At 32.7% G+C, this 17,789-nt stretch overlaps 1 protein-coding gene across 1 annotated transcript; it reads left to right on the top strand.

Moving 5' to 3' along the window:
- Positions 1–11,669: 11,669 nt before the first annotated feature.
- Positions 11,670–13,146, top strand: LOC135132002 (serine protease inhibitor I/II-like). The gene is made up of 3 exons (XM_064059912.1): positions 11,670–11,779; positions 12,038–12,145; positions 12,900–13,146. The coding sequence occupies exons 1-3, from the start codon at positions 11,722–11,724 to the stop codon at positions 13,001–13,003; spliced, it is 270 nt and encodes an 89-aa protein (XP_063915982.1). The 5' UTR covers positions 11,670–11,721; the 3' UTR covers positions 13,004–13,146.
- The last annotated feature ends 4,643 nt before the right edge of the window (positions 13,147–17,789 follow it).

The following is a 17,789-nucleotide window of genomic DNA, read 5'->3' as shown; positions in this document are numbered from 1 at the left end:
ACATGGAGAATTCAAACCCGGAACCAAAGAATGCACTGTTGCAAAATGAAAACCCAAGCAAGCACACCGATGGAACTCGAAACGAAATCTATAGGTCGCAGCGCTCACAAGCCCAAGGGAGAACCCAGCCGCATAGGTACAGGGCCGACTGACCTCATCCGTTTAGAATGATGAACCTCATCCGTTTAGGATGATGACCCAGCGTCTAAGGGCCAACAGAACCCCCCCAGGCCAGAGCGTCTGACGACATGGAGAATTCAGTCTTGGAACCAAAGAATGCACTGTTGTAAAATTAAAACCCTAGCAAATGCACCGTGAAAACAAAGCATTTGCACCACTGGAGCTAAATTGGCAAGACCCAAGTTAAGTTAGTAACACATACAATATACAGTACAAAATGCTTCAATTACAAAAGTTACAATATACAAATTTCTCCACGTTTGCCAACAAAGAGCGATGACTCTGCTCGCTCCTTGCTGTTGCCCAGCAAGAACCAAACAATACGAGGAGGTCTGGAGTGCGTCTTGCCATTAAAAGAGAGGACTAGGGTTTGATAGCATGGGTGAAGGACACCGTATTTTGTAAATTTGTACGCCGTAGTTTAAAAATGATGCATACGGTATTTTGTGAATTATGAACGCTGCACTTTGTATATTCCAAAGCCGTACTTTATCAGTCCTGAATGCATGTTATTAACAACATATTTCAAAAAAAATCGGGCATTTTTGGAAAAATATCCACTTTTCTTCGTGTTCACAGCACGTAACACAAAACATTTTCGCTAATATTTATTAACAATAAATTAGAAATTCGCGAACACGTGCTACTTTTAAGCCAAAACGGAGCTCCAGTGTTGCTGCTACCAGACCGGAATCAAAACTAAACACAGAGGACCGAAAAATGTGACCTTTTATCAGGTAGCTCACGAGACAGTGACGTCATCGTACGTCACGATGAGGTTGCAAAAATTATTTTTCATATTTTAGATCAGAAATTGTACATTTTCGGGGTTAATTTAACAATGTTTAAACAAACTAATTTGTTTTTGCTAACCTCGTGTTCTTAGGAAGATGGTTTTCGGTTTAATTATCATATATTAATATTTATCATATTTAAACATTATGAATTATATTAATTATGTTTAAATTTTATTTAATTATATCGCGAAAATGTATAGCTTTGACCCACCAATTTCAATCGTTTCGAAAATTTATCCAAAATGTAAACATTGTCGACCAAACGAATCACGGAATCCGATAAATTAAAACTGAAGTCGTACTTACCCTGTTTTCCGTCTTTTTCGGAAAAATATCCATTTTCGTTCGTGTTCACAGCACTAACACAACATATTTTCCGTAATATGTATTAATAATAAACTAGAAATTCACTAAAACGTTCCACTTTTACGCCAAAATGACGCGACGATCTTGCCGCCATCAAACAGAAATTAATACTGAACACAAAGGACCGTAAAACGTGACCTTTATATAGGTAGCTCACGTGACATTGACGTCATCGTACGTCACCATGAGACTGCAAAAATTATTTTTCATATTTTGGCCGGGAAAATGCACATTTTCGGGGATAATTTAACATTGTTTAAACAAATTGATTTGTTTTTAATAATTTCGGGTTTATAGGAAAACGAGTTTCGATTTAATTGTCGTATATTGATGCTTATCATATTTAAACATTATAAATGATATTAATTATGTTTAAAATTTATTTATTTATATCGTAAAAATGTACAGCTTTGATCAACCGATTTCAATCGTTTAGAAAATGTTCCCAAAATTTAAACATAGTCGACCGAACGAATCACGGAATCCGATAAATTAAAACTGAACCCGAACTTACTCTGTTTTCGGTCCTTTTCAGAAAAATATCCATTTTCGTTCGTGTTCACAGTACTAATACAACACATTTTCACTATTATTTGTTAATAATAAATAAGAAATTCGTGAAAGGAGCCCTACTTTTAAGCCAAAACGGACTGTGATGTTGCTACCACCAAACCAAAGTCAAAAGTAAACTCAGAGGACCGAAAAATGTGACCTTTTATCAGGTAGCTCATTTGACAGTGACATCATCGTACGTCACGATGAGATTGCAAAAATTATTTTTCATATTTTAGATCAGAAATTGTACATTTTCGGGGTTAATTTAACAATGTTTAAACAAACTAATTTGTTTTTGCTAACCTCGTGTTCTTAGGAAGATGGATTTCGGTTTAATTATCATATATTAATAGTTATCATATTTGAACATTATGAATTCTATTAATTATGTTTAAATTTTATTTAATTATATCGCGAAAATGTATAGGTTTGACCCACCAACTTCAATCGTTTCGAAAATTTATCCAAAATGTAAACATTGTCGACCAAACGAATCACGGAATCCGATAAATTAAAACTGAAGTCGTACTTACCCTGTTTTCGGTCTTTTTCGGAAAAATATTCATTTTCGTCCGTGTTCACAGTACGAACACAACAAATTTTCCTTAATATGTATTAATAATAAAATTGAAATTCGCTAAAACGCTCCACTTTTACGCCAAAATGACGCGACGATCTTGCCGCCATCAAACCGAAATTAATACTGAACACAAAAAACCGTAAAACGTGACCTTTATACAGGTAGCTCACGTGACATTGACGTCATCGTAAGTCACCATGAGACTGCAAAAATTATTTTTCATATTTTGGCCGGGAAAATGCACATTTTCGGGGATAATTTAACGTTGTTTAAACAAATTGATTTGTTTTTAATAATTTCGGGTTTGTAGGAAAACGAGTTTCGGTTTAATTATCGTACATTGATGCTTATGATATTTAAACATTATAAATGATATTAATTGTGTTTAAAATTTATTTATTTATATCGTGAAAATGTATAGCTTTGATCAACCGATTTCAATCGTTTCGAAAATGTCCCCAAAATTTAAACAATGTCGAGTGAACGAATTACGGAATCCGATAAATTAAAACTGAAGTCGTACTTACCCTTTTTTCCGTCTTTTTCGGAAAAATATCCATTTTCGTTCGTGTTCACAGCACTAACACAACATATTTTCCGTAATATGTATTAATAATAAACTAGAAATTCACTAAAACGTTCCACTTTTACGCCAAAATGAAGCGACGATCTTGCCGCCATCAAACAGAAATTAATACTGAACACAACGGACCGAAAAACGTGACGTTTATGCAGGTGGCTCAGGTGACAGTGACGTCATCGTACGTCACGATGAGATTGCAAAAATTATTTTATATATTTTAGCCGGGAAAATGCACATTTTCGGGGATAATTTAACATTGTTTAAACAAATTGATTTGTTTTTAATAACATCGGGCTTGTAGGACAACGAGTTTCGGCTTAATTATCGTATATTGATGCTTATCATATTTAAACATTATAAATGATATTAATTATGTTTAAAATTTATTTATTTATATCGTGAAAATGTATAGCTTTGATCAACCGATTTCAATCGTTTAGAAAATTTTCCCAAAATTTAAACATAGTCGACCGAACGAATCACGGAATCCGATAAATTAAAACTGAACCCGAACTTACCCTGTTTTCGGTCCTTTTCAGAAAAATATCCATTTTCGTTCGTGTTCACAGTACTAATACAACACATTTTCACTATTATTTGTTAATAATAAATAAGAAATTCGTGAAAGGAGCCCTACTTTTAAGCCAAAACGGACTCTGATGTTGCTACCACCAAACCAAAGTCAAAAGTAAACTCAGAGGACCGAAAAATGTGACCTTTTATCAGGTAGCTCACGTGACAGTGACATCATCGTACGTCACGATGAGATTGCAAAAATTATTTTTCATATTTTAGATCAGAAATTGTACATTTTCGGGGTTAATTTAACAATGTTTAAACAAACTAATTTGTTTTTGCTAACCTCGTGTTCTTAGGAAAATGGTTTTCGGTTTAATTATCATATATTGATAGTTATCATATTTGAACATTATGAATTCTATTAATTATGTTTAAATTTTATTTAATTATATCGCGAAAATATATAGCTTTGACCCACCAACTTCAATCGTTTTGAAAATTTTTCCAAAATGTAAACATTGTCGACCAAACGAATCACGGAATCCGATAAATTAAAACTGAAGTCGTACTTACCTCGTTTTCGGTCCTTTTCGGAAAAATATCCATTTTCGTTCGTGTTCACAGCACTAACACAACATATTTTCCGTAATATTGATTAATAATAAAGTAGAAATTCGCTAACAGGCTCCACTTTTACGCCAAAATGAAGCGACGATCTTGCCGCCATCAAACAGAAATTAATACTGAACACAAAGGACCGTAAAACGTGACCTTTATACAGGTAGCTCACGTGACATTGACGTCATCGTACGTCACCATGAGACTGCAAAAATTATTTTTCATATTTTGGCCGGGAAAATGCACATTTTCGGGGATAATTTAACATTGTTTAAACAAATTGATTTGTTTTTAATAATTTCGGGTTTATAGGAAAACGAGTTTCGGCTTAATTATCGTATATTGATGCTTATCATATTTAAACATTATAAATGATATTAATTATGTTTAAAATTTATTAATTTATATCATGCAAATGTATAGCTTTGATCAACCGACTTCAATCGTTTCGAAAATTTTCCCAAAATTTAAACATTGTCGAGTGAAGGAATCACGGAATCCGATAAATTAAAACTGAAGTCGTAAGATAATTAGCTTTTATTTATGCATAAATTGTGCAGTGCGTTCTTTCTAACACTGACCATAGAGATTCCCAACTCAAGGTGTCTACCCCATAATAACTGATATTTTGGTGACTCGATTTTTGCCTTGATGGTTGAACACTGTCACTGTTTTCCGTTTTTGTTGTATCGAAATACTACTTGAGCATCAACTGTTACCTACTGAAGTATTAGCATCATCTAGAAAAACTAGAAATATTTTGATTTGATATTCGAGTAGATACTTCGTATTTCGAGTATGAGCATCTACTGAGTTTTATTTATATCAACCATTGTCAAAAATTTGATCGAACGTTGTTTCGACAAACCTTCCTTCGCACCAAAAGTATAATGAAACATATTCAGCATTTTCGAGTTGAGTCTTTTCTTCACACAGTTTTGTGATGACCTAATTAACATTTACGATCAACACGTATACCACCTTGGATTGGTGCAGTGTAATACTAAAAATAACTGTATTGTATTCCCAAAATTATCTGCGAAAATCGAGTGGGCCGTTCCATCAATTTTTTGGGGGAAATAAGTAAATATTCTTAACAATTTACCATGCTTACAATAACTTTAAAACGTCTGCAAGATCTCGAAGAAGTCATTTCTTCAACCCTTGAGTTATTCTCTAAAATAAATTGACTGATCCATACATTTTTTGGAGTCACTGTAAAAACAAATCTAAAAAATATGAATGCAATGATAAATTACGAAAATATACTGATGATGTTTTGCATATTTTAGATAGGATTTGTTCGGCAAAATCTTGAGATGACGTCATCAAGTTTTTGGGCTTGATAAACAGATATATTTTGATTAAAAACCTACCATGTCAAACAGTAACTTCAAAACGTCTGCAATATTTCAAAATTCAGTTTTGCAATTCTTGATTCAATCAATAAAATAAATTGACTCAGTGATTAATTTTTTTGAGACACCCCCTATAAGCAAAACCAAAAATTATGAATGGAATGATAAATCACAAGTATAGTCTCATCCTATCTTGGACATTTTAGAGAGGATTCATTTGGCAAAATTTTGGGCTGACGTCATCAATTTTTTGGAGGGGATAAGTAAATATATTTTGAATACAAATTTATTATGCTTATCATATGTTTAAAACATCTGCAAGATTTCAAAGCATTCGGTTTTGCAGATTCAAAATTAAATTGTAGGTGAAACGAAGTTCACGGGGTCAGCTATTATATAATATATAAAGTGTCACAGTGTTTGTAACCACACTCCTCGGAAACGGCTTGACCGACTTTTATGAAGTTGTTTGTGTATATTCGGTAGGTCTGAGAATAGGTCGTAAAATATTTTTTAAACCCCTAAATAATCAGGGTATAAATTTAAATGTTAAAAAATAAACAAAAATTTTTTTGTTTATTTTTTAACACCATATTTTATTTTATTTTTTTTAAGATGTGGTATCAAAAATACATATAACCCTAAATTTTCACCCTTCTACCACCAACCCCCATGTTTTAATAACGATATTAGTATCTTTACTTTCATCCACAGATGCGCCATAGGGTTGCAAGATAGCTGTTGAATATAGTCATTGTCGTATGATAAATTTTTATGTATAATTTATAATTTAATTTAATTATAATTTATTTATTTATTTTTATTTAAATTTTTATACATGTAACTACCAAAATATTCACTAGAAATAATTTATATGGCAAAACAACGCTTGCCGGGTCAGCTTGTAATAAATAAAATTTAAATGGATGTTGACGAAAGAAAATTTTAAAGTCACCTTATTACGGTGTTGGTGGGGATGACTAGACAATTTTTGGTTAGTTTTATTTGACAACAGTAGGTCCGAAAGTTTCGGAGATTCTGTCTAATAAACATCTGGACAGACGGACACACAGGTAAACGGAAACCCCAGACCTATTTCTTTATACTCTTGAGGTAGAGAAAACATGAAAGTGGGCTCTATTACAATACTCTCTTAGCTTACGCTTGCAATATTTGAGACCATTCAGTTTTGCAATTTTAAAATAAATGTGTTGAAAAACAATGTCTTAATTGCGGGTGATTTTAATGTTTATTTTCTTTGTGATAATAATTTATCAACCCAAGTTTGTGATTTTATGGCTTGCTAATCTACTGAAACTCGTACATTTTCCCACAAGAAAGTTAAACTTTAATTAATATTAATATTGCTTATTATTATTGATTGCAAAACTAGCCCATTAGATTTTCATTATCAGATCAGACAGGAATAAAACTTGAAATGTTCATTTTAAAAAGTAATTCACTAAATATTGACTTAATAAGAATACATGGGCCAATAACAAGCGTTGGAAAAAACATATTGTTTAACTTACTTTCAAAGAGTGACTGGAGATTTATTGGGAGTCAGAAAATTTATGTTAACACTAAATTTAGTAAATTTATAGAAATTATATGTAATAGTATGACTCTTGCTTTTCCTGAAAGAACTATAAATTTAAAAAGTAGATCCAAATGAGTTGACAAAGACTTAAAAGCTATGAGAGATACTGTCAATTTTTTAGATAATTTGGATAAAATTATAGATTCTTATGAAACAAGAAAAGCAAGAAACAATTATAGGAATTAGGCTTAAAAAAATTCACCGTATCAAAAAAATTATTGGCACGGTTAACAATAAAACAAAAGTCATGTGGCGAATTTATTAATGATAGCACCAATAAATTATCTTGTCATAATATAAAAACAAATAATTACTGTGTTATATCCTGTGATGGTTTTAATATATATTTTAGTACTGTAGCTTCTTTCCTAGTAAAGAAATGGCCTGATAACTGTGATGACCCGTTGTACCTAATGTCTGACTGTGAGAATAACTAGTGTGAAAACTTGATACGTGAATCTAGTGTGCTGACACATTTTACTTTTTCTGAAATATCTGGTATCCTGGTCAGAGATGTAATAGATAGTTTAAAACCTAGTAATTCACTTGACATATTCGGGCTTAATGTAAATATAATGAAATATATGAAAAATTGACTGATGTCGCCATTAATTAAGTTAATTAACTTATGCATTGGCAATTCTACCTTCCCAAAATGTTTAAAAACAGGTGTCATTGTTCCTGTCCGTAGAAATGGTGATAGTACTAACCCAGTAATTATCGACCAATAGCATTACTACCAGTCTTTTCCAAAATATTGGAAAAAATACTTTGCAAACAATTAAGTTCCTTTTTGGAAGATAATAAATTAATTTCTTCAGTTCAGTATGGATTTAGGAGATTTAGTCCACTATTATCTGACATTAACTGATACAGTCATTAAGTGTTTGGAAAAGGGTGAAATGGCGTCGTTTTTAGATTTGACAAAGGCTTTCAACTGCGTTCCGTATGAAATACTAATAATGAAACTATGAAGGTATAACTTACATCCCACCATCTTTTTTGAATAAGGGTTGGTAAATTTTAAGGACCGGGTCTGCAAATTCCGCAAGCCTCCACATTACACACGATGTACCTCAGGGTTCAGTATTAGACCCCCTACTATTTCTGCTCTACATCAATGACTTTCCCAGATATTTGCAGACTCATTCATTACTTTTTGCCGACGACACAACCATTTTAACAGTAGGTAAAGACATTGCTGATGCTATTAGTGTCCATGAAAGGGGGAGTCGAGAGGTACTCGTTGGTTTCACAGTAATAGGTTAACAACTAACAAAAATAAATGTATTTATATGTTATTCACTCTAAAAAAAAAGAATATCTGAAAATACTCAGAGTCCACTAAATTTGTGGTTTGCACATTGATCGTCAGTTAACTTGGCATGATCATGGGAAAGTAGTTGCGGATAAATTGTGTAAAAATATTTTTGTTCTAAGACACCTCTATAACTAAGTTCACCTTGAAACTTTGAGGGTGGTCTATTTTGCCCTTATCCAAGCACAGTTAGCATATGGTCTATTGATTTGGGGTCACTCGAGCTCAAGACACCGAATATTTGGTCTACAGCGTAAAGCTGTTAGAGTTCTAGGTGGTTAAAAGTATCGTGACAACTGTAAGGATTACTTCATAAGTTTTACAATTATGACCTTACCCTCGCATTGTTTGATTTACGTGAAATCAAAATTCACCATTTATAAGACACACCGCGATGTCCATATCTATATAATAATATGCGTCATAAGTTCATAACACAGATTTGTGTCTGAAAAATTTAAGATTAACAAAATCTCGGACAGGTACCGAATATTTTTAAATAAAGTTTTTTAATCTGTTACTCGTTGAAATACAAAATTCGCAATTTACACATTTTAAAAAGAAAATACAACATTACTTGACATGCAAAGCTTTTTACAACATTGAAGAATTTTATAGTGACGAAGATATTTTAAATTTAATTTAAATATGCATCGTTATAATATATTAATTGGCATGTGCACAAACAATAGTGATATATTGTAATTAACATATAATATAAATAACATTTATTATTGTAAAATTTGGAGATGATGGCTTTCCATTGTTGATGGGGATGATGAAACATATTTTGGTCAGCGTTTTAACATCTAAAAGGTATCCTGAACATACATATAAAATTTCACAACAATCGGTCCGATAGATTTGAAGATTTTATGTCGGGAACGGGAGACCAATTTTCTCGTACACTGGTTATCATGAAACGTCAAGAAAACATGAAAGTAGCCATTCGTCTAATAGACCTATTACAAAACTTCCTTCGCTTACGCTTAGGCAGAAGTAAAAATATCGATAGGGTAAATGTGTACAAGAGTGCGCATATGTATAAGAGTACGCACTGATGATTTGTGCTTATTAGTGCCATCTGGGTAAGATGAAGTTATACCATTCACAATCCAATGCTAAACTTGAGATAAAGGTGCAACAGTGACCTGTATATAGTTTATAGTTTGATCGTACTGACGATTTTATGTTTACGTGTTGTGTGGATGTAATTTTTACCGCTCATAGTTTTAGTTTTTTGTAAGGTACGTACCAGTTCTTTTATTTTACAGTAATAATGTTCATTAGCTGTAACTTTTAAGGTGTCGTTATACACTAGCAGTTTTATACTTTCTATACATCAAAAGCTTTTAACTTTGAAAACATTAGGTTATGTACAAATGTACAAGAGTGCGCAATACTAGCGATACGTAGTCTTATAGATACATATGATACTATAATGAATTATTTAACTCTACTACTTTGTACTGCTTCTCAAGTTGTGTGGTGGTGGTTATGGTGATGTTTGTTTTTTAATTTTTACTTCCTGAGCGTAAGCGAAGTATTGTAATCGAGTCCGTCGACCGACTCTCTACTTTTACGTTTTCTCGAATTTCAAGACACCTAGAGTACGAAGAAATATGGATCCCGTTGTATGTGTAGTCTGTAGTCACTTGTCCCTATTTATTTTCACCTTAGAAATAAAGATTTTTTTCAGAAAATGTAATGCGCACTCATAAGCGTTCAAATGCGCACTCTTGTGCAGTGGACTGTCTAAGAGTGCGCATTTACACATCTTGACAAAAATTGAAATTACTCTTAAAATATAGTGGTCTTGGGACGTACAATTAAATATATCTGATCTCTGAACATGTATATGACGAACCCATATCATAAAATTTGTCTGTCCAAAAAAATTAAAAAGTTATTGACAGTTTTACACTAAGTGCGTACTCTTGTACACATTTACCCTACATTATTAAACCACTAAAATATTATGTTATGTCATAAATTGCCAGTGAAACTTACTTGAAAAAATTGTGAGGTCAAGGTTTTAGAAGAAGCGAACAGATAAATTTTGATTAGCGTGTGGTTTCAGAGAAATCGACTTTGCAGTTTTAAAATACGGTAATTTTTTTTTCAAAAACCCGCATGCGTAAGGAAAAAATAATGACTTTGGATTAATATATCAAAAATATCTGAGCATCGTACATTTTAAAAAGTTCTTTTTTGGTGTGCATGAACAGAAAAGTTTTAGTGACTGTTGCACTCTTCATGACAGACGCAAACGGGGATGCTACTTTTTCATATTTTAGGAGCTACGAAACGTTAAGAAAACATACAATTGACGAATTCGCTCGGCATAAAAAAAAATTCTCTTTAGTAATAAATCAAATTAAGAGCGAAGATCTCTTTCTTTGTGCCCGCTACATATATAACCATTACTCAGTATAAGAGCTTTACGCATAATTTAAAAATTGGACCTTTTAAATATTTTCAACGTTCTTCTAAAATGAAACATAAATAAACGTAAGTCTAGCTTGTTCCTTGGAAAGAAACTTACATACCAAACGTGGTATCTTTTAGGGCATAATAATTGTAATCATATTTAAAAATTCGATAATTTTGTACAAGTAATTTAATATAATTGCTAGTAGCGTGAATTACACATTTTTTGCTTAAAATAAATTCAGTAAATTAAGACTGTTATTTTAAATCAGGATGTGTTCGTTTTTTTGACTAATTAAAGACAAATTTCATAATCGTCTGCACTGTGAATCCCATCGGAATGGATTTTCCGTTCTTCACAATTCATTTACAAACAAGTTTCATTCTTATTATACCAGTGCTAATTCCGAAAATTCAAAACGGTACATTTTTTATAAAAGAACAAAATAAGTTGTTTACCAATTAGTTTATTTACTTAATAGTAACACGTGCTTTATTTTTATTTTCTTTGAAATAAGAAATTTAACCTTCGCTAATTGTTACATAATACCTAATTTAAATGGAAATCTCTTATGCACTGCAAAATATGACGTCACGATGATGTAAAAAAATAAATAAACCTGATTGTAGTTTTTAGCTGCGCATAATTGTAAACCAATATTGACAGATAAGTATTATACGTATTATAATCTCTTAGTAATTAAAAGATCAACCAAGGCGTTTCAAAGAACTTACAACCTCTGGTCAGTATAAATAAAGCGTTGTGTTTAGCGGATCTCAATCAGTTTTAGATAGAAGCTGGGTCAGAAGCCACAAAATGAAGACAATCATCTTATGTCTTATCTTCAGTGTTCTCGTCGCCACAGTGTTGTCTGGTAAGTCTTAACACATGCTGAAAATGCTGTTAATATTATTATTCAAGTTTAACTTTGTGTCATACAGTTTCTCAAAATCTAGTCCATAATATACAAATTTGACTTAAAAATTTAATAAATAAAATGTTTTATGTGTAATGATGGTCATTTTATCTGCAGTTGTTATAACATTTAACCTTTGGTTTCGGTTCGTATTTTAAAATAAGCATATTGTGATGATAAAGACGCACAGGCTAAAATAAAATTACTTATTTTCAGATGAATGCAACCCTGGTGATACAAAAAAAATAGATTGCAACTCTTGCAAATGCACTAATGGTGTGTGGGCTTGTTCGAGAAGACTTTGTATTTCACGTCCAACACGAGGTACGTATTGATAATTTTAACTAAAAATAAAATCATTTAGCTTTTTCCGTGCCGAATTGTATTAAAACTTTTCCTGAATAATCCTTCGTCTTGCCAAATTATCGTTTTCTCAGCATCCGTCATTCACAACGAGAAATGAGAAGGCCAATAATTAAACATCAGTAACATCACATACCACCTTGACGACAATTTTTGTTCACAGAATATTAATAACATAATCACAGGCATCGTACAACTGAAATTATTTTTCTTTTATATTGCTACATCTCGCCTGCATCATAAAAAGTAGGACGGTTTGAATTTATTTCGTCGCCGATTTTTCACTTAAAATCAATTTAAATGGATGAGACTATTCAAAAGATTCTTCGCTTTGCTTCATTAAAATAATTCAGCTAAAATGTTTAAAACTCTCGTGTAATTATTTTCAAATATTAACTGTCACAGACCAGAAGTTGATAAAGCGACAGACATTTTTATTTCATTAACAGAAAACATTTTACAACATCTTTTGTATCATATTGTTACTAAATTGTAGATGCATTTTCCTGTACACCTGGCCAAACTTTTACAAGGGACTGTAATACTTGTACATGTACATTAGATGGAAAAAATGCGGTCTGTACTCTCAAAAGTTGTACCGGGCCATCAATAAATATCACGCAATAAAACCGAGGCATTTATAGTTTCTATGTGATTCGTTTGAAAGGTTTTTATGTTAACTTCGTATTAATTAAGATTTGTTTTGTCATTTTAGAAACACACTGCACACCTGGATCTACGTTCAAAAAAGATTGCAACACATGTGTTTGTAATCAAGACGGAACCAACGCTGCTTGTACCCTTAAAGCTTGTCTTTAGGTAATGAAACTAATACACGTATTATACACGTATATTATGTACTTCATGGTGTGTTTAATATAATGTTTTTAATGTTAGCATACTTAATTATGTCCTATTGTTAGAGCCTATAATGTTTTGTTAAATAAACACATATATTTGAAGTTTAATTTATTTTTTGCAACATAATTGAAAGTACCTATTCGAAAATTTTGGAACACTACAACCACTATTATTGATTTTCAAATATTATAAATTATTGCAGACTTTTTCAAATCCACACTTTTCCCCAATTCGTGACATAAACTCAGGGCCGGCTGTAAGGGACCAGGCGCCCCGATGCAACTTACTGTTCAACGCCCTTAAAAAATTTTTTGTAAAAAAAAAAACAAATAAAGTTTTGTAATCACATATTTTTGTAGAGAGATACTTTTTATTAACAAACATGCATAAAATTATGATGAATCAATCTTAATATATAAAAGTGTTTGTCTTAACTGACAGACTGACTAATTCATCAACGCAAAGCCTAAACTACTGAAGCTACAAACATGAAATTTGGACAGTAGGTTCTTTTTGTGTCATAAGCACCCATTAAGAAAAGATTTCTGGAAATTCCGCCCCTACGGGGACAAAATAGGGGATGAAACTTTGTGCATAAATCCCGTGAGTTTTTAAGATGGGTTCACTGAGGAGGGAGGAGTGAACGAAATGAAAAATGATAATTTCGAAGGTTTGCACGGTCGGAATCAATACATGATCGTTTTCCGAGTTGGAACCGTGTAATTTCTCAAAAACGTTTCGCCTCTGATATGGTTGACATACTGAGTTACCGTGTTCTTTTGCCTTATTCTTAACCCTGCTCCTGAAGATACCACTTACAAAAGTGTGCGAAACGTTGAGCCCAAAAACTCAGTTTACACGGTTCCAACCCAGAAAACGATCGTGTATGAAAAATGATGAGTCCTAATTGCGAATTCCACGCAAACGGAGCTGCGGGCAACAACTTTTCTATAGTTTAGGAAATATTGTTGTACCCTATAAAATTTTATTGACAATAACGAGACGGACAGTAGTACAATAGCAAGAGATATTTACAACTTAAAGTTGTCGCGTGGCGGTAATCCGCCGACCTTAAATTTTTAAAGCAGCGGAAGTCCGACCCTGTGTGTACAATTACTTGCTAAATGTTCTCCGACAAATTCAGGGGGACTGGTGTGAGCCATAAATATTTGTTACCATTGTACTACCGTCCGTCTCGTTATTGTCAATAAAATTTTATAGGGTACAACGATATTTCCTAAACTATACATAGTATAAGTATAAAAATATTTATATTGCAAACGTTTTTCAATTTTTAATACATATTGTAAAATTGATACGATTTCAAAGTTATTTTTAATTTAGACTTACCTCAATGTTAATCGAAATTTAAATTTAAAATTAATGATGACAAAAAGCCACGAAATGATACACAGAACCAAATTCGGCTACAAACAGGAACAGTGTTCGCGTTAGGGTTTTACCCACCAACCCTTGTCACAAGCGTCCCCACTTTCTCTTCTACCTGTAATGTATCGCTTCCGATTTTAACCACTTTGTACATAGACTCCGAACTGTCAACAACAAGTAAATACAGTGTTACACAGCACATGTTTGTGTTTCATTTATATCAATCTTTTTCGGTACGTATGTATGAGTAAAAATCATACATCCAACAAACAGTGAAAAATATAACAAAACTGTTGAACGACCACCCCAACCAAAATCAACCGACTAGACTTGGAAAATAAAATTTTTAATTATGCTGACATGGATTTTTATGGTAAAAACAAACGTGACAAATGTTAGGAAAAACATCTGGTTGTGGTCATACCGCTGTCTCGTCAAATTGTTACCCAGATAATGCATCATAAATCTGGTTATTTTTTGTCGGTATTGATCTAAAGGTCTCATCATCCAACCCAAAGGCGCACTCTTTTTCAATTATTACAGTTTGAAAGTGCCAGGAATTGACTTAGGATCTGCTTTGGTGGTCATAGTGGAATGTTAAAATGTAGCTTTTTCTGAAAAGTTTTCGATGGGCGCCTTGGTCTGTGACTGCTATAATATTTTGTTGGTAGTGATTCAATGCAAATCTAATATTAATTTATTTTTATAGAGTTAATATAATAGCATGGGCGGCGTCCCTTGTCACGGGCGCCCCGATGCGGTGCATCTTTCGCTTACCGTGTTGAGCCGGCCCTGCATAAACTGATTACGTTTTTACTTCCTGAGCTAAAACTACGGAAGTACAGTTGGCGAGTCCATCGGATAAATGACAATTTTAATATTTTCTCGACGTTTCATGATCCCTAGAGTACGAAAAAAGTTGTCTCCCGTTTCCACCTCCCTGTTTGTCTGTATGTCTGTCTGTCTGTAAAACGCTAACCAAAATTTGGTTGATCATTGATTTAAATGTTATACAATAATATACTCCTATACTTCCGCTTTGAGTTTTTTCTCTGAACGGTCAAATGTTCACAAAAAAATTAACACAGTGTAATGTAAATTTTACCACTAACTCAGGATATAACTGTCCGTGGCCACGTCATAACAATTTTTTTATTAATCAAATTAAGAACGAGTCACCCCATTTTCTCGAAAAGGTGAGAATACGCACATCTTTGTTTAATAAAAATTGTAACAATAACATCCTGTTCGATTGTGGCTTAATTAATAATAAATAATTTTAGTCCTTTGTTTTGAGGCGACAAATTCATTCAAATCAAACAAATTTCTACGTGACATTCTTCCGATATATAACAAACACTTCAAGTTGAAGCTTGTTATTATTACTGAGAGACAATTTTTTCCCGTTGGTTATCTCTTTTTAAATATATTTTACATTGTCCGTACTCGTGCAATTTGCGCACTCCCTTGCAATTTGCGTCCCCACTTTATAGAGGTTATCACAAAACAAACACCCCAAAATCTAATTGTATAATTTTTCAATGAAGTGGGATTTGTTGGACTTGTACTTCAAGAGCGAGGAAAGTTCTGTCGAAATAAACTTCGACCGATTTTTTAGACATTCTTTTGAAAGTAAACTTAAATTTTTTCTAAAAAAAATGTTTTTTTTATTCCATACTTTTCCTAGCTTTTTCCTGAAAACTTTTGGTAGCAAGCGAACAACAAATAAAGCAGAAGATGGCTATGCTCGCACAGATGGACGCAAGAGCCAAGGACATTAACGAAAAAAAAAGGGCTGAAGAATGGAGAAAATGGAGTAAAAATGGACGTAATAAACATGGAAATGAACGAAAAAATGGACGCAAAAGGCAAAAAAATGAACGAAAAAGGGGCCCAAAAATAGGTAAGCAAAGAGATGGCATAATCATCAACTTAACTGAGAAATTCCAAAAAGAACTGACGTCTCCAGATGTTTCTTGGCAACACGTCTTCCTAATCATTGCATTTCCGGTTTTTCTGGATATTCTTATTGTATTACTATTGATCGTTATGAACTTACAATAATTATGACTTAATAAAACTAAATACACATGTGTTAATCAACAGATTTAATTAACGATTGCATTTGACACAAAGAGTTCTCTATATAAAAAAAAAAAAACACGAAAGGTCAGCAAACATGTAAAAGTTATCGTAGTTTTGAGATAACCTACTGGAAATTTTTTAATAACTGCTTCTACACAGCTTAAGAAATCCAAAAATTATGACAACTAGTTATTATATAGAAAAATATTATCATTTCAAGATAATTCATTGACTGAGATATAAATTAATTATAAACGTAAAGCCATTTTTCAAAATTTTTTTGCTATCTACATGTTAAACAGTTTTACAGAAAAATGCTTTCAAATATGTGAGATAAAAGGTCACCACTGTTTTGTGTGAGAAGTTTAAACATAGTACTGAAAATGCTGTTATAGCTATAAACATAGCTAGGAATATATATTATGGCTTTTATTGTAGCCGCAGTTGTCAAGTTGAAATCCGAGCTCGTAGGACGAAGATTTTAAGACAAGTAAGTCGAAAGTAAGATACGAAAAATGTTTTACCGACTTCCAGCACTCACAGCAAATTAATAATTGTGCAGAAACAGTTAATGCAAATGTTCTTCTGGCCTATTTTCAACAACTTGTAAATTAAGACCCACCACTGACCCGGAAATGACCGGCATTCAGACATTACGGGTACTAAGACCAAGTAATGATATGCATTGATTAAATTAACAGAACAACTTTCGAGATTCTAGAATTACAGCATACAAATTAGTCTGCTATTATTCTCTAATCTCACCCCATCCCCAAAAGTCTAGCGTAACTACCGACCATTTATTCGCGCATCACTTGGAAAGTGACCTACACTACTCTGACCTACTGGTGCTAACCTAATCTGACTGACATGATCAGACTGTTCAAGAAACTTACGAACAATATGACATGTTCCTAACAAAACAGCTTTTTGAATTTTGATAATTATTGAATCATTCAAATGCAAAGACTTTAAATTCTCAACTAAGCCATTTGGAACTACACCTACATTAGAGATAACTAGGGGTAGAATTGATTTTTTTTTAATGTGCAAGGTACAAAAAGTCCATGTCAAGACTGTACATGCCTGACGTTTACTGTTGTTTTTCGGTAGTGCTAATTTTCGGTTTATTTGGGGCCACCAGATGGCATGAAATTTACAATTTATCTACAAACTGTAGTAAAAAAGAGGGAAATAGTGACAATTAATCAAAAAAAAAACCTATAAACCCCAATTTTTTACTGTTGTCCCTAAGGGTTCAGTTTATTAT

This window comes from Zophobas morio, unplaced genomic scaffold, assembly GCF_036711695.1.
Source record: "Zophobas morio isolate AGI-343-1 ecotype UQ-CSIRO unplaced genomic scaffold, CSIRO_AGI_Zmor_V1 ptg000021l, whole genome shotgun sequence".
Lineage (NCBI taxonomy): Eukaryota > Metazoa > Arthropoda > Insecta > Coleoptera > Tenebrionidae > Zophobas > Zophobas morio.
The sequence above is the reverse complement of the archived record's forward strand: the minus strand, read 5'-3'. Positions and strand labels throughout refer to the sequence as shown.